Below are 18,834 nucleotides of genomic sequence, written 5' to 3'. Positions count from 1 at the left end.
TTCAGTCTCTAACTAAAACAATATCATCTTCAGTCTCTAACTAAAACAATATCATCTTCAGTCTGTAACTAAAACAATATCATCTTCAGTCTGTAACTAAAACAATATCATCTTCAGTCAGTACCTAAAACAATATCATCTTCAGTCTCTAACTAAAACAATATCATCTTCAGTCTCTAACTAAAACAATATCATCTTCAGTCTCTAACTAAAACAATATCATCTTCAGTCTCTAACTAAAACAATATCATCTTCAGTCTCTAACTAAAACAATATCATCTTCAGTCTCTAACTAAAACAATATCATCTTCAGTCTCTAACTAAAACAATATCATCTTCAGTCTCTAACTAAAACAATATCATCTTCAGTCAGTAACTAACACAATATCATCTTCAGTGTGTAACTAAAACAATATCATCTTCAGTCTCTAACTAAAACAATATCATCTTCAGTCTCTAACTAAAACAATATCATCTTCAGTCTCTAACTAAAACAATATCATCTTCAGTCTCTAACTAAAACAATATCATCTTCAGTCTGTAACTAAAACAATATCATCTTCAGTCAGTAACTAAAACAATATCATCTTCAGTCTCTAACTAAAACAACATCATCTTCAGTCAGTAACTAAAACAATATCATCTTCAGTCTCTAACTAAAACAATATCATCTTCAGTCTCTAACTAAAACAATATCATCTTCAGTCAGTAACTAAAACAATATCATCTTCAGTCAGTAACTAAAACAATATCATCTTCAGTCAGTAACTAAAACAATATCATCTTCAGTCTGTAACTAAAACAATATCATCTTCAGTCTGTAACTAAAACAATATCATCTTCAGTCTCTAACTAAAACAATATCATCTTCAGTCAGTAACTAAAACAATATCATCTTCAGTCAGTAACTAAAACAATATCATCTTCAGTTAGTAACTAAAACAACATCATCTTCAGTCTCTAACTAAAACAATATCATCTTCAGTCTCTAACTAAAACAACATCATCTTCAGTCAGTAACTAACACAATATCATCTTCAGTCAGTAACTAAAACAATATCATCTTCAGTCTCTAACTAAAACAATATCATCTTCAGTCAGTAACTAAAACAATATCATCTTCAGTCAGTAACTAAAACAATATCATCTTCAGTCTCTAACTAAAACAATATCATCTTCAGTCTGTAACTAAAACAATATCATCTTCAGTCTCTAACTAAAACAATATCATCTTCAGTCTCTAACTAAAACAATATCATCTTCAGTCAGTAACTAAAACAATATCATCTTCAGTCAGTAACTAAAACAATATCATCTTCAGTCTCTAACTAAAACAATATCATCTTCAGTCTCTAACTAAAACAATATCATCTTCAGTCTCTAACTAAAACAATATCATCTTCAGTCAGTAACTAAAACAATATCATCTTCAGTCAGTAACTAAAACAATATCATCTTCAGTCAGTAACTAACACAATATCATCTTCAGTCTCTAACTAAAACAATATCATCTTCAGTCTGTAACTAAAACAATATCATCTTCAGTCTGTAACTAACACAATATCATCTTCAGTCTCTAACTAAAACAATATCATCTTCAGTCTCTAACTAAAACAATATCATCTTCAGTCTGTAACTAAAACAATATCATCTTCAGTCTCTAACTAAAACAATATCATCTTCAGTCTCTAACTAAAACAATATCATCTTCAGTCTCTAACTAAAACAATATCATCTTCAGTCTCTAACTAAAACAATATCATCTTCAGTCAGTAACTAAAACAATATCATCTTCAGTCAGTACCTAAAACAATATCATCTTCAGTCAGTAACTAAAACAATATCATCTTCAGTCAGTAACTAAAACAATATCATCTTCAGTCAGTAACTAAAACAATATCATCTTCAGTCTCTAACTAAAACAATATCATCTTCACAACAAAAACTTTAATAGCAAATGACCTTAATGTAAATGTCTTCATTAACATGTCATTTGATACTGTTTTTATCCTACATATTTCCCCCAATTCCCACATCACCTGTCAAAATGGTATCAAATCCACCTAAACCTAGGAATTGAAATAATAACTTCAATGTCAGCCAAGGATGTGCCAGAGAGGTTGCTTAACACAAAATACATGATACAGCAATATTCCAGTTATATGACCACGGCCCGTAAATATTCTAGTGTGGACAAGATACGATGACATGCATCAACTATGTCAGCGAGCCCAGTCCAGTAGATACTGTTAGTTGCCTCTCACGACAAGGATAGGTTGCCGCAGACCAATAATTAAAACAGTTACATTGACACCTGTGTATTTATTCACAGCCATATCGTACAAAGCAGAGCTGTCTGGATAAACAGGGTTCCATTGTACATGACAGACATAATGTGTTTCAATATATAGTAAACTCACGCTAATCTGGGCCTTACACGTTCCCATAAAATCGTCTGGAGTAATAACTAATTGCTACATTTTACTGTCTATTTTATGATACCTATATTTATGTCAGTATTTGTCCAATAGGCCAGGCAGGTTAACAGGGCCATGACCAACAGGTTTCCACTGTATCATCCCTGTAACCGTTTCCAGTGTAAATCCTACCATGTAAATTGAGAGAGCATATATCAAATGAGTTTATTTATTTATTTCCATTATACTGAAATAGTAGGTGAGTTACCATGGTTACCATATTGTGTCTGTTTCCAGGAAGTGTATGATCGACTCCGTCAAATCCTCTCGTGTCCTGTGCATTGGGTTGTCTAAAGCTGTGTTACACAAGGAATTCTGAAATGTAAACATTATCAGGTTTACATTGCACAAGTAAATGACAATCAAACAAATTTTGAATAATATATTTTTTAAATATCTTAATGTATATAAATATCATTTTACTTATTGCTTTTCTCATCTCATTTCAAAGAGGTAGTGGAAACTTCCTGAACAGTGTTCCCAGAGAACAGAAAAACAGCTCACCCAAACACACCCATGAGCCGGAACATGTTGGTACCAGAGCCTATGACCGAGATTCTGGGTCCCCTGTTTTACTTTATAATTCAGAGCATGAGTGAAAATGATTGTGTTAAGTTTACAACCTTCTCTTAACACCATAATTGTTGATAGTTAGCGGGAAAATCTTTCCTTTATAACTTTACAAAATCCACAAAATCTTAAAGATTTACTCCTCTCTTTTCAACAAGAAGGAGGTGGTAACCCACAAGGATATAAGAAGGACTAAGAAGATTATGACATTCCCATGGGGTTATACGAACAGATGACAGTCTGAATCACGCATACAGGTGGAACCCACCACCTTCTGTGGGATTCAAGCAATAAGTATTAGTCAGGATGACGTAAAATATGTATTTTTTAGAGTAAAAATATCATTTTATATTTATACACAAAAGCACCCACCAGCCGCCCCCTCTTCTACCTCATACATGTTTCGGCCATAGCTAAATGAATGAGAGAGTGACAAGTCTACCAGCTTGGTCACATGGTCAAAAGATTCCTCAGCAAACGTTTGACTTGGTTTTCCACCATTGAAGGTTTTTTCTTCCACCGCTGTGTGAGTCGATATCTGAGATCCTGATGATCCAGGAAGGGTCTAAGGAATCTTTGAGGGGGTGAAGTTGCAGTCAGCCTCTTTCTGTCAGCAGTTAGGTGGCTGAGTAGACCTAGTATTACTTGCCACTTGTTAACTGTAGATATTTCCTGAAGTCTGGGTGAATGGGGATGTACAGGTTAACATGTTGTAGATCGATGATTGCTAGATAGTCATGCTGTCAAATCATCTTCTGTAGCTGTAGTACGTGTAGCGTGAACCTTTCTTGCCCTTGAAGGTATTTCTTGTTGAACGCCTACATATTGTAGATTAGACAAACTACTTCTTTTAAGTTTTTATTGGGTACCAGGAAGATCAGTGAATAAAAGCCTGGAGTTAGGACATCTGGCTGTATTGTCTCTACACCTCCTTGATCAGAAGTCTGTTAACTTGGGTTGCAGTACCTCCGCGTATTGTAGTATTGAGGGAGAGCGGCTGATCCTCTAATACGGCTGAACGGTAACCCTTCTTGAGGGGTCATCAGCCTTCCACCTACTCACGTTTGGATCGGAAGAGACACTGAAGTTCAGCAACACTTGAAACCTTCGATCACCCTTGGTTGTGGGAATGGCTGAGTTGATTGCAGCAAGGTATGTGGCCAAAATAGATCCCTTGAGCTTCTGCGTAGAGGGAAGATGATGAAGATAGTCGGCGATCTGTTGTTGCGAAGAAAAGCGGGAGTGGAAATAACACGAGCGTGACAATAATTCTCAAAGGCCGTCCATTTGTGGTCATAAAGACGTTTGTTAGAAGAGCGACGATAGTCCATAATTGACTTCACTACCCGCTTAGAATTGCCTTTAGTGATAAGCAATCTTTGAAATGCGCCAATTGCATAGATAAGGCTGCAGCAGAAGGTTGTCTCAGAGCAGAAGACACTGGAATTGTCAGTCGTCAAATCTATCCAATGTGGGGAACCAATTGTGTATTAGCCAAAAGGGCGTGACCAAAGTCAGAAGCAGGTGATTGATGTCCTTCATCTCTGAATGACCCTGGGAAGAATGCTTGTCGGGGAAAAAGTGTAGATATTGAGGCCTTCCCAGGAGATCGCCAGGGCATCGTGATCCCAAGCCTGGGGGTCTGGGATGGGAGACACATGAAGGTCGACGGATAAAGAGGCCATTCTGTTGAAGATGGCCCGTCAGGATGGGACAAGGAGTCGGTTATCACGTTGGAGACCCCCAGAATGTGATGTTGAAGGAGTTGATCAGATGGAAGAAGTCGAGTGAGAGCGAAGACATCGACTTGGTGGATCTCATCCTGTTGATGTACCATTCCACTGTGATGTGGTCCGACTGTATCATGCGGCAAGGGGACCAGAGGAACTCCAACCAATGAAAGAACACCAGTATCACGTGGAGTTGATGGAGGTGACAGCCTTCACCAAGATATGCTCTCATGTAGTTAAAGATGAAGGTTGGTAGGTTCTTACTGCGATCAGCAGTAACAGCAGGAGATTTCTTCTTCGATCTATAAGAGCTCTTGTTTGGAGTGTTAGTCAAGTCTCTGCTGCCCTGGGAAGACTATAGTGTAGGCATGACTGCCTTTCTCTGTGACAAAGGAGGACCAACGTGGATCAACTCTTCAATAATATCAGATGGTAACTCTTCCTCTGAAGGTGTAGGCATTACCTCACACTTCTTTCTCTTCCTGCTCGTCTTCATTTGCACAACAAAGATGGTATTGTGCAAATTATAATTCTCCTGAAGGAGTGCAGAAACTTCACTTCTCCAGTTTTGAGGAATGCAGTTGGAGCAGATGGGGTGAGTACATTTTTTCATGACAGAAAAAAACAATCTTTAAGTCCATATTCCTTATAAAAAATTTAAGCCAAAACATAAAAATAATCATTATAATCATATGACGGATAGATGTTAGAAGAATGTAATCCAAGCAAATATTTTTTTACGAACAGACAAGATTTGGAATGGATGGCTTGGATTACAAACTGAGGAAAAAATTGTCCAACTTCTCAGATGGCGCAAAAATGAGAGTGACGAGTCTTCCGGCTTGTGTGTATGCGCGGGTCAGGGGTGCATTCGGGTGTTCTGTTCTCTGGGAACAATGTTCGGGAAGTTTCCACTACCTTTCGGAAATGAGATGAGATAAGCAATAGTATCTTTCAGGATGAGGTAAAATAAGATATATCACCTACAGATGAAACAGGTTGTACACAGAAGCCCTATCAACCAAATTATATAATTCATCATAGTCATTTTGGTTAGGCAGTTACACATGATTCAATGTTGTTTTACATCACTGGGAAATGACAGGTGAGTGATCAAAAACCTTGAATAATTTTCACACTTCTCATGATAGCGCAGTAAATACTTACTGCCGGAAGTGAAAAATGGTTGGACAATTTGGGGACAAAAGCAATATGCCCAGTTATACCTCCTGCTGTCAACTAACCACTCACCAGATGCATTGTGCTCCGTTTGATGACTTTCTCCTGGGCATTCCACTCAGTTGCTACTGCGAGGGCTAGAGGTTCACTTGGCACTCGGAACATGTTGCCAGTCGGTGTTCTCAACTTCCGTTTGTCAAGGTTAATTTCGTACCAACCTATAGCAGAGAGACAATAATACACAAGGGTTAATCAGGGGTGTTGTCATTTTTTTGGGGTATTTTATGGGCATATTCATGATTAACTATCTGCAGTTGGGTAATGAGGTGCCACAGAGCTATATTAGTTTAGAGAAGATGGAAAGCCATTCAGGAAAGTTCTGTTCAAGTGTGCTACTGCTTCAGGACAATTTGCCTTTGCATACGTTGCTTGGCTGCAGCTCCAGATTGTAGTGTGAATTACTTCATGACCCTTCCTGGACTAGCACAATGACTTTAATAACTCCCCTTACTTTAATAACTCCCCTTAGTTGCCTCTTGCGACAAGCATAGTCGCCTTTTAGGCGAGCATGGGTTGCTGAGGACCTATTCTAACCTGGATCTTCACATTGGCCATTGCCAAGGTCTTCTGAGGGGAACCATGAAGACTTCTACTGGGCAGGGATAACAAAGCTGGAGCATTGTGGGACCAAGTGTATTAAAGGCACATGAGATTACATGCTTATTGACAAATAAATTGTGAACAATATTTATTCTGAATGATTTGAATTGTTATGTAAGTTTGTTTTGTTTTGTAACTACATGATGTAGCACCTTCGCAGCACTGTGATGTTGCTACCATGGAATGGGAATTATGAAAATACTACCAGAACAAAAATGGACAGCAAAATATCACTTCTGTATAAAACACCTGATGAAGTGGCAAGCTGTAGCCCTGAAACATCCTTACACAGAATAAAGAACTTCTTCGATAGGCATTTAGAAGTTGGAGTACTAAGTAAGGATAAGATTTATGGATGAATTGTAGTAAAAAAGTTGTTCATCCATAAATCTTATCCTTACTCAGAATAAAGAAGTTTTTATACATAAAACATGTCATGTCTTCATGTTCTTCTAACAGACTGGTACAAAAGAAGTTAACAAGTCTGGTGACCTACTGTGCATACAGGGCGGCCAGGTAGCCTAGTGGTTAAAGCGTTGGCCTGTCACGCCGAAGACCCGGGTTCGATTCCCGACTTGGGTACAATGTGTGAAGCCCATTTCTGGTGTCCCCCACCGTGATATTGCTGGAATATTGCTAAAAGCGGCGTAAAACTCACTCACTCACTGTGCATACCGACTGTGTAATGTTTTACAAGACACACATGGTTCAGGTGCTATGAACTCCAGCCAGCCTGCTTGATGAAGCACCTATACTGATATGTCACTCAATGCTACAGCTTCTAAATTCCACTGGATATATTGTTCATCCATAAATCTTATCCTTACTTGGATATATTGTTGTTATTGTACCCCATAGCCCAGCATATTAAAGTTTTTGACACCATGAATCAGTGGTATGAAATGACTGGCACAGTTAAAGTTCTCACATGTTTACCCTCGCTGACCAGGTCATACTGTCCTCTGGCCTATGACAGCCAACCATGTCCGAGTGTAACTGTGATGCATTGTGTCCATGATAACTATTGCATCACTAATAATACAAACAAGAGTTTGCCACTAACGTGGCTATATCCCCCGCCCCTGTTGCAGAATTTATGACATAATTAAATCTAAACAAACCCTAACCTTTTTTAACCAAGGTGGAACTTGTCATGGAAATTGTAAAAAAAAAGATGAGATAAGTCCATCTTGTTGCCATGGAAACGTACAAAATAAATATTTCTCAAATTGCTCAATAGCAAAAGGCACCAGTTCAGCATGTACCTGACAGACCTGCAAAGTTTGATTAAAAAATATTGAACGTTTTATGAGTTATGCTCCGGAAACGAACCCTACCCTCACAGAACCTAAGTCCATCTTGTTGCCATGGAAACGTAAAAAATAAAAATGTCTAAATAGCAAAAGGCACCAGTTCAGCATGTACCTGACAGACCTGCAAAGTTTCATGAAAAGATATTGAACGGTTTATGAGTTATGCTCCGGAAACGAAACGCGACGGACGGAGCCCGTTTCTATATCCCCCGCCAACTTCGTTGGGTGGGGGATAATTAGATCGAAACACTCAGTAAGATGAAAACAACAAATCTTTAATTTCAAAAATATACATTCTCAAAGTAGTTAACAGTTCAAACAAATATTTGTAATTACTAGATTCCTGACATAAACATAGAAGTAATTAATACCAATCAGACCAAAACAATACATTCATGATTTCATAAGATATCCATCATCAAAATAGTTTAAAAACATTTGTCACACCTCAATCTAAGAGTGCTAACTTTGCCAGGTGTCAAGGACTGTACAGTATAGAAACATCAACAGGTCAAAGAATCCAGGAACACAAATGTTCTTGATTTACATTCTTTTCACTGTAGAGTCCATGCCACCAGCTGGTCCTTCCATTAAAGCATCTGGCCCTGACTCTATTCCAAATGCAGCTCAACCAAGAGCTTCAGTGAAAGAGAGACATAGATCAGGACCTTTAGTTGTGTACTAGTTCTGAACTCACCATCAGCTGTAGCAATAGTAGCTTGTTTGTAAAACTTCTTCATTTCTGAAAATAAATAATAAACAGTTTTTAATCATGTTTTTGTGAGACACATGTTCCTGCTATAAATTGAGTGAGTGAGTAAGTTGAGTTTAACGCCGCTTTTAACAGTATTCCAGTTATATCGCGGCGTGTCAGCTTAATGTGGGAGGAAAGCCTGAAGTGATGCAGGTTTTAGACGTTTACCACTTCGGTGAAACCCACGAGCACGGGTATGGTGCTGACAAACCTAGAAACATAATCGGGGTGAACCGGGATTCGAACCCGCAATCATAGGTTTCTGGTGAGCCCAAGGGACGCAACTCTGCACAGCGAAAACGCGGCGCCTTAGACGACTGGGCCACCCGTGCCCCCTCCTGCTATAAAGAAAATATCTTTGAGCACAGACAACAGCAAAGGCCCCATGAGGATTCCAGGATAGAATAAGCCCTCAGCAACCTATGCTTGTCATTAGAGCAACCAATGCTTGTCATTAAAGCAACCAAAGCCTGTCATTAGAGCAACCAATGCTTATCATTAGAGCAGCCTATGCTTGTCATTAGAGCAAAAATAGATGCACAACATGGCCAGTCACATAACATGTATACAGGATAACCATGATAACAGGAAGGTTACAAACATCAGCCGATACATCATCGGTACATACGATTGTTTTGATGCAAAATTTTCATCAGATCAAGTCTGACGAAAAGGGAAATTAGTGAAAAAAGTAAGTTTTGCGGTGTTTTCAAAACTTTTTGAATATCTTTCCTTGTGAAGCTTAATTCGCAACATAAATTCAGCGGCTAGTGGCGAACACTTTGATGCTTCAGTGGGCTTTGAAGCAGTCTGCCATGATTACACAATAAAGCGTGTGGTCACGTATTGTTAAGGCCAATAAGGGGCTCGAAAAAAGGTGAGACTTGAAAACGTGTGACGCGGGGATACTTTTTGCAACAGCACAAAAAAAGTTTTCAATAATGAAAGAAAAAGGCCACGGCAGATGGTTTATAGTTTGCGGAGTGTTAAACAAATTCCTTAAACAGATGATTAGGTGCCTAATCATGCTATTCAATGATCGGTCTGAACACGAAGGGAATACCATCACGAAATTAAAGGACTCACGAAAATATGTGTCAACCCTACATTCGGACACATCAATTACTGTCAACGAGATATTAAGTAAGTAATAATTAATGATGACTAATTGTACCTGATAATGACTGCATACATCGTCTTTGTTGGTGTCTGCATAGCACCAAGGATTGGTTTGAAATGTGATTATTGAGATATCTGCATACGACTGCTCGAATCGCAGTCATCATGGGCGCCGCCATTTTGATAGTTGTATTTGTCTTCTTATATTTCATTGGATATCATCGACCGGAAGTTCATCTGTAGCCAATGGCACTGTTACTTACATAATTCTTCAACTACCGGTGTCACGCGTCTCAACTGCTTCGACTTTTCATTTGAAGCATGCCTGTCCCTCTAGATCCCCCAGCACCGGCAAATTCTGTACAGCCCGGAGTCACAACAACATTGTTATACAACGGTTCTTGCTTCAGGGGTCACCAAAAAAGCAAGGGTAATTGCTACGATGTCGAAGTCGTATTGCAGGTGAGAGAAGCTGTCAGTGAACATGAAATTGACATGTCATCAAGACATAAGTTGAACACGACCACTGTCAACAGTGAACACGCCGAGTTTAATGTTCCTCGTCATCGATTATTCTCACCACGCTGGTTCAGAAAGTATATCTAAGTGTCTTTACTATTTTATATATCTATTGTGTACAATATATACCTCTTAAGGGGCAAAAAGTGTAACAGCATGGTTTTACAGGACGCAGAAATCAGGGTCCAGTACTCGAAAATGTATAGGCTCTAGAATGTACGCAGAAAAATAAAATATATATTGCGTCCCAAGGGGCACATATTAATATTCACTGTACCAATTTCTTGACAAGAAATATTAAGTTCCTGTTATTAAAGTACACTACACTATTTTAAAGGGACCCTCGTATGTCCTGTAAGGACCCTTGAGATTAGTAATTGGGGGTCCTCTGGACCCCGAGTGTTGTAGGTCAAGGTGAAACCTTGTAACAGGCCTTAATTTTCTGCTATACATGTTTATTCCACTCTAAAGGCCTAGTTTTTTCATGATGAAAACGTTGGGAACTTCTTATTATGACAAGTTAAACACATTCACTCTTTTTTTTGTCATTTAGAGACAATTTTTGAAAGAGTTAAAATAATTTATGCCCAGTGTATGCTGGTTCAGTCTGAGATTTTAGCCACTAGTCTTAAGTCTGAGTCTAGTAAAATTCTGTTTGGTCTGGTAAGCTCAGCTAATAATAGTACATATAATAACACTAAATTCTACAGGAAGTGATGCCTAAAGCCAAATTCAGGCTGGTAGTCTCAAAGGTTTTTGCCACAGACTGCTGGTATACTCGGACCCCATGGTACCGCGGCATTCATCATATCGCGGCATTTGTGATTTCCGGTAGTTCACGCGGGACACGCCTCTTAGCAGCTGTCTATTAATGCAAATCAGTAACCAGGAAGTGCACACTTCGTAAACAATTTCAATTTCCTCGGAATGTTCTGTCTGATGTAAGTAAGGAGTTATTAATGCGTTGATACATATTTCTAGTATCTTTTGTAATATTGCCTTACCCCCATCTATCAATGGCCAACGATATAACCCACAGTTCCCCAAGTAAACTTTCTCTATCAACCTGAACTGGATCATCTGCATATTTGTGGCGACTAATAAGGTAACGGAAGTTACGTAGTCCGCACACTTTTTCCCGCTTTGTGCCCAGAATCTATTGGGAGATTATAAGGGCCATAATGCCAAACTTAGAAATACGTTCTTCACTTGTAGCCAAAAGATAAAAACATACTTTGGCATACTAGGAGTGTTTTTTATATATATATTGTTAACGTTTAACATTTTTTCATTATGTGACAAATTATTGTCATCCAAATTTTTTTTTATAAACGATCTTAGAATATCATTTCTCATATTTTGTTGTTGATTTTTAAAATATTTTTCTCTTACTTTTCTGTAAATATGCATTGAATACCTATTGCAGATAACACATTTAGAATTTTACTTGTGCTGTCTTTGCACTTGTCTTGACAAATCACTGATATCTGGCATGATCATACTAAGTGGCTGGTAGAATTATGTCCTCTTTTTCTCCAATTCGGACCTCCATACACAACTTTTCTCTGTACCACGATACGATGGAGTTCTCTCCCTTGTCAAACTGAGCGCGAGGCCCGGCTTTTACTCGGAGCTACTTATGTAAATAATGAACTTTTATCAGTGAAATATGCATTGTTAGATCAAATAAATGACATCTGATATAGAGAACACGAATAATCATAAAGGTTAGTGAGTGCATTTTGTTCCGTTCAGCGTACATCACAAGTACCGCGATACCCCGAGGTTGCAGGCTACTATTTCCTAGGCCTAGGAACATTTAGTTAGCTGACAAACAAATGAAGTTTGAGCGATATGAATCAAATCTGCTTGGAGCATTGATTACTTCCAATTGACCCGAGTCTTAGGCAGTGTTGATACAGTTAATTGTAATGTTATGCATGATAACAGAAATATCACCTCTAATCTGGGCTTATGTCAAGTATGTGCCTCTGGCATACAAGGGATAATCACAGATCAGGGTACAATGTGTCAGTCATAATATAATACCCAAATCATAGAAATGGCTTACATTCTGGGTTTTACCTTGACCTACAAAACTAAGGGTCCAGGGGATCCCAATAACCAATTTCAAGGGTTTCCTTACAGAATTATGAAGGTCCTGTAAAGTAATTAAATGGCGTAGAGTACTGTACTATAAGATTCAATAATTACTTTATAACATGACCTTACTATTTTTTGTCAAGAATCTTTTTCCTGCGTCCATTTTATTCATTTGTGTGTACTGGATGCACTTTTCCGTGGTGTGTAAAACCCTGTTACATACAATAAACAAGTTTTTATGATGATATAGTATAATAATGTGAATAAATTTGCATGCTTCAGTTCAGATTTGTATTTCCACTGTTACTTGCTCATAGTGATCAGCTGATAATGTTTTTTGAGATGGGGAGAAACATTGTGTCAGTGTAAAGCTTGAGTTTTTTTAAAATGTAAGTATGCATTACCGCACGCAATATCAGAGTTTTGAAGGATGCAATACCAAAGGAACACTGTACATACATTCTCCTTCATTTTTCTTCACTGAATTAGATATGATCACTTTTAGATTTTATTTTCCCATATCCAGTAACAGACATGGATAATCATGATAATGAAAGACTGGATCATGGACACAAGCATTCGGGCTTGAAACCATAGTCACGTTAGCAGATGTTCATCAGGATATTGACACTTTGTGCATGTCTTTTTATCCTGCACAACTTTATTAAACTATATATATGATTGTGTTTTCATAAAATAAGTGTATGACTATGAGATCGTTTCATTGTTTCCTGTACCTGCAGTATGTCGACATGGAGAAAGCTTACCTCTGTGGGTACCTGAAGATCAGCGGTTTAACAGAGGAATTCCCTACACTGACAACGTTTTTCGATGGTGAAATAATCAGCAAGAAACATCCATTCTTGACGAGGAAGTGGGATGCAGATGAAGATGTTGATAGAAAACACTGGGTGAGAATGTAAACCTTCTAATCATGTATTCATATGTGTTGTGAGAATTATCCAGTATTGCCTTATGTTGTCCAGGAAACACTACTTGCAGCATTGCATTAGATTCTAATTTCACGCTCTCTGAAGGGCACTATTTGTCTAAGGCACCGCAATTTGCTGTGCAGAGTTGTGTCCCTCCAACCATCATATCTCCAGGGCTGTCATTTCGGTAAACTTACACTGAACCCTGGACCCATCCCACATGGTTCTCGCGATTTCAAATTGCTTTGGCCAAATTTATTGTCGAAGCTACTATAATTTAGGTCTAAACTACGAATCAGAATGCGAGTTACAAACCAGCCTCAATGTTGGGTTGGCGATATCAACAAAATAGAGGCCAGTCCCACTGATTGCCATGATTTTTGCGAGAACATTGAAAACTGACCAACATGTGATAGAAAGCCCTCAAACATTTTTTTGATGGTAAGGGTGTCTTCATGTCCATCAAAACTGATGGTGGTTTTGGTTTTTAGGCAATATGAGTTACCTCCCTTACCCATTTCTTTTTTCCTTATCTCAACGTTTGATTGGTCGGTATGAGGTTAATGAAAATCAAGGGCGGGTAATTTAAGATTGCTAGAACCGTAGGGATGGGTCCAGGGGTTAGTGTAGATTTAACGAAATGCTAGCCCTGGAGATAGAGGATGAAGTCTGTTGGGCACATCAGAAACCTATGATAGTAGGTTCGAATCCCAGTTTGTCAAATTGTATGTGTCATGATATGGCCCACTGAAATATGTGTAGTATTGACAGTCTTGTGTCATGATACCATACTTCATCACTACACAAGATATTACAAGGTATGTCATGAAATTGGGAATTGAAAGTCCTGTTTTTAACATTTTGTGAGCTCTTTCATTATGTTTGGCCTTCTCTTTCAGGGAAAGTTTCTTTCCTTCTACCAGTTTGCGAAAAGCTTTAACAGTGATAGTTTTGATTACGGAGATCTGAAAAATACAGACTTTGTTTTCATGAGATGGAAGGTGAGTCCAACAACATTTTTCATTTTTTAAATCATGTAATGGTTCTAATCAGATGCACAGTTTTGATTAAACAACACAATAAGTCTTCAGGCATTTCGTCAAACAATACCCTATGTTGGTCATGTTTTTAACAAGCTGGCCCAGTCGTCTAGTGTGCCACACTTTGCTGTGCAGAGTGGCATCCCTTGGGCACACCAGAAACCGATGCACATGGGTTCGAATCCCATGTCCCTTGATTATGTTTCCAGGTGTGTCAGCACTGTAACCGTGTTTGTGGTTTCACCAAGGTGGTAAACATCAGACCTGCATCACTTTGGGTTTCTCCCACAATAAGCTAACAGGGGCGGTCGGGTAGCCTAGTGGTTAAAGCGTTTGCTCGTCACGCCGAAGACCCGGGTTCGATTCCCGACATGGGTACAATGTGTGAAGCCCATTTTTGGTGTCCCCCGCTGTGATATTGCTGGAATATTGCTAAAAGCGGCGTAAAACCATACTCTCACTCACTCACTCAATAAGCTAACACATCAAGATCTTATTGGAATACTTCGGAGTTAATCCTAAATTACTCACTCTCCGTCAGTCCCATTAACATGGCCAACTCACTCACTCACTATAAAATAAGCTGTCTTTGAGAATGGTCCATATTTTGTGTCATTCACAGATTACACTGTTTCCAATTAGCAATAAATCATGGTACTTTTCACTGCGTTTTCAGGAACATTTTTTGGTGCCCGACCACACAATAAAAGACATCAGTGGAGCATCATTTGCTGGGTTCTATTACATCTGCTTCCAAAAATCTACTGCAACCATTGAGGGTTACTACTACCATAGGAGCTCAGAATGGTAAGCAAGCCCCCTATTCCTATCTCGCCCCATTATGATCATACCATGCATGCATAGTTACATTTTTAATATGAAAATAAGGGCGTGGGTGGCCCAGTCATCTAAGGCAGCGCGATTCGCTTTGCATAGTTGTGTCCCTTGGACACACCAGAAGCCTGTGATCTTGAGTTCGAATCCTGGTTCACTCCGATTATGTTTCAAGGTTTGTCAGCTCCATACCCAAGCTCGTGGGTTTCACCAAAGTGGTAAACATCTGAGACCTGCATCACTTCGGGCTTTCCTCCCACACCAAGCTGACACGCCGTGATCTAATTGGAATACTGTTAAAGGTGGCGTTAAACCCGACACTCACTGATATGAAAATATGCACATTGTCATCCGTTTGCTAAAAAAAAGGCACACTAAAAAGCGGCGTTAAACCATACCCACTCACTCACCTTTTCTGTACTTGATAAATCTACTTTTTTATTTCAGGTTCCAGTCTCTAAACTTAAACCATGTGGGGGATCGCAGTATTCCGATCTACCAGTTCCGATAGAACCAGTCCCCTCTCCCACCCAAGTAGCTTTGCTCAGTCTTTGTCACTATAGAAACTGTTTATACCATAAAGATTCATTATACATGTAGTGACATGATATCCAAGTTTACAAAAACCGTTGCTTCAAAATAGGGCAGGTAAATCCATTCTGCTTGTTGGTAACATTTTTTTACGGCTTATAATATGTTAATTTTCTTGATTTTTACCAATATGTTCAAACATGTTTGATATAAAAAAGTATCGAAAGAGTTATGACAATAGTTCCAGTTAGGAAAATGGCTCTGTGTCGATATGTATTTTTGTTTGCTCTGTAACCATGGTTATGTGGTATATGATTTTGTGTTATTTATTATAAACCAGATTGCAGTAATTATCCACCATTTAAGTGAGTTTTTTTGTGATAGCCAGTGTGAATCTTATGTACATATTCTGCAATTTGTATAAAAGTTTTGGTATGCATTATAATTGGTTTATTTAGCTCCTCAGAACCCACATTAACCATGTTAACAAATAACCCTGACAACAACATTAAGACCACAATCTAGTCTGATGACTGACAAGTATTGATAAAGGATTCTGTTCAATACTTTAAGGTATTACCTCAAACTATTATTCTTAACTGCTTGTTAGAAGTGAATAGACGAGGTACAGTCCGGTGATAGATTGTAACAATTTAACCAATGATTTGGGTTTTTACATGCTGATGGTTGTGTGTCTGACCAGAAAGTTTTCAAGCGTCATCCGAGCAGGTTAGTTGAAATTTTCTGACAGAAGAGGTTTACTTATAAATCAGGTAGATATATTGACAAAATGGATCTATAACAAAATGTCTTCCTCTCAGTAAAGTTGTTATCCATAAATTGTGTCTACTTCGTCACCCGTCAACTTCTAATTAATGCCTATCAAACAATTCATTTAAAAAAATATATTTGACTCTTTCTCTTTTTATTATTCTTATAAGTATTATTGAATTCCGTAGAATTGCATTTTAAGATTTCAAGACTGTTATGGAAATCCACAATTTGTAAATGAAAGCCATTTTGATGGCTTACTAACGGTGATGACCAATTTATGACATGGTTAATTTAGCTCCTGCAGGTTTGATGCTGGGGTTTGAGGTAAATGTTGCAGTACAAAAGCAAACAAGCCTTTATCATGTTAATGAATAAAGCCAAACATCTCTTTGTATAGAGCATGCTTTTATGAAAGAAACAAAATCTGTTAAACGTATGTTTATTTCATGTGACTGACATTGGTATAGAAGCACATGAAGACTTTCTGTTTGGTACTTGTTGCCATGGCTACACACATTGTTAATTCCTGGTGATTTACCTCGTGACGAGTATGGGTTGATCCTGTCATGATGTTCCCTTAATGTTCTGAATGTAGTCTCTGTGATCATACAGGCAAACATCATCAGTACTTCACAGGTTAGTATACACTGTGTTCCTCCATCACCCATAAGTACAGAAGACCCGTGAAGATCCGGGTAGGATGGGTCTTCAGCAACCCATGCTTGCCGTAAAAAGGCGACTATGCTTCCTGTAAAAGGTGACTAATGGGATCGGGTGGTCAGGCTCCCTGACTTGGTTGATGCATGTCATCAATCCCAATTGCATGGATTGATGCTCGTGTTGTCAATCACTGGATTGTGTGGTCCAGGGTCGATTATTTACAGACCGCCATCATATAGCTGGAATATTGCTGAGTGGGGCATTAAATAACATTAAACAAACAAACGAAAAAAATACAGAAGTTGCTATGTTGTGTAACACTGACGTGTGTCTATTTTGAGTCAATTAATGAAATGAGGGCATTTATAACTTCCAGAAGTTAAATTGGAACTTGCCCAGGTGATGGAGGAATGTTATGTACAACCAAACATTTTCCTGTACATGTGTAGTTTCCTATACATGTGTACAGTTTCCTACACATGTGTAGTTTCCTATACACGTGTACAGTTTTCCGTACATGTGTAGAGTTTCCTACACATGTGTACAGTATCCTATACATGTGTACAGTATCCCATACATGTGTACAGTATCCTATACATGTGTACAGTTTCCTATACATGTGTAGTTTCCTATACATGTGTACAGTTTCCTATACATGTGTACAGTATCCTATACATGTGTACAGTTTCCTATACATGTGTACAGTATCCTATACATGTGTACAGTTTCCTATACATGTGTACAGTTTCCTATACATGTGTACAGTTTCCTATACATGTGTACAGTATCCTATACATGTGTACAGTTTCCTATACATGTGTAGTTTCCTATACATGTGTACAGTATCCTATACATGTGTACAGTTTCCTATACATGTGTACAGTTTCCTATACATGTGTACAGTATCCCATACATGTGTACAGTTTCCTATACATGTGTACAGTTTCCTATACATGTGTACAGTATCCTATACATGTGTACAGTTTCCTATACATGTGTACAGTTTCCTATACATGTGTACAGTTTCCTATACATGTGTAGTTTCCTATACATGTGTACAGTTTCCTATACATGTGTACAGTATCCTATACATGTGTACAGTTTCCTATACATGTGTACAGTTTCCTATACATGTGTACAGTATCCTATACATGTGTACAGTTTCCTATACATGTGTACAGTATCCTATACATGTGTACAGTATCCTATACATGTGTACAGTATCCTACACATGTGTACAGTTTCCTATACATGTGTACAGTTTCCTATACATGTGTACAGTATCCTATACATGTGTACAGTTTCCTATACATGTGTACAGTTTCCTATACATGTGTACAGTTTCCTATACATGTGTACAGTATCCTATACATGTGTACAGTTTCCTATACATGTGTACAGTTTCCTATACATGTGTACAGTATCCTATACATGTGTACAGTTTCCTATACATGTGTACAGTTTCCTATACATGTGTACAGTTTCCTATACATGTGTAGTTTCCTATACATGTGTACAGTTTCCTATACATGTGTACAGTTTCCTACACATGTGTACAGTTTCCTATACATGTGTACAGTATCCTATACATGTGTACAGTATCCTATACATGTGTACAGTTTCCTATACATGTGTAGTT

General features: G+C 38.3%; 2 protein-coding genes across 2 annotated transcripts in view; one reads left to right on the top strand and one right to left on the bottom strand.

The window, feature by feature from the left end:
• The window catches only part of LOC124129382 (ATP synthase mitochondrial F1 complex assembly factor 2-like), a 30,077-nt gene extending 20,067 nt beyond the window's left edge, over positions 1 to 10,010 (bottom strand). Inside the window, exons 1-4 of the mRNA XM_046492929.2 lie at positions 9,858 to 10,010; positions 8,627 to 8,671; positions 6,029 to 6,174; positions 2,695 to 2,792 (exon numbers count right to left, since the gene is read on the bottom strand). Of these exons, the coding sequence (XP_046348885.1) occupies positions 2,695 to 2,792; positions 6,029 to 6,174; positions 8,627 to 8,671; positions 9,858 to 9,981 (413 nt within the window). The 5' untranslated portion in view covers positions 9,982 to 10,010. The remainder of the gene's footprint in view (positions 1 to 2,694; positions 2,793 to 6,028; positions 6,175 to 8,626; positions 8,672 to 9,857) is intronic.
• Positions 10,011 to 10,081: 71 nt separating this feature from the next.
• On the top strand, positions 10,082 to 17,310 carry LOC124129286 (glucose-induced degradation protein 4 homolog). Its single transcript, XM_046492845.2, has 5 exons — positions 10,082 to 10,264; positions 13,168 to 13,335; positions 14,256 to 14,357; positions 15,073 to 15,203; positions 15,678 to 17,310. The coding sequence occupies exons 1-5, from the start codon at positions 10,124 to 10,126 to the stop codon at positions 15,739 to 15,741; spliced, it is 606 nt and encodes a 201-aa protein (XP_046348801.1). The 5' UTR covers positions 10,082 to 10,123; the 3' UTR covers positions 15,742 to 17,310.
• Positions 17,311 to 18,834: the final 1,524 nt, after the last annotated feature.

The sequence above is a fragment of the Haliotis rufescens genome, unplaced genomic scaffold (assembly GCF_023055435.1).
Source record: "Haliotis rufescens isolate VD_foot unplaced genomic scaffold, xgHalRufe1.0.p SCAF_20, whole genome shotgun sequence".
In the NCBI taxonomy this organism is placed as follows: domain Eukaryota; kingdom Metazoa; phylum Mollusca; class Gastropoda; order Lepetellida; family Haliotidae; genus Haliotis; species Haliotis rufescens.
Note: the sequence above shows the minus strand (reverse complement) of the source record. Positions and strands in the feature narration are given on the sequence as shown.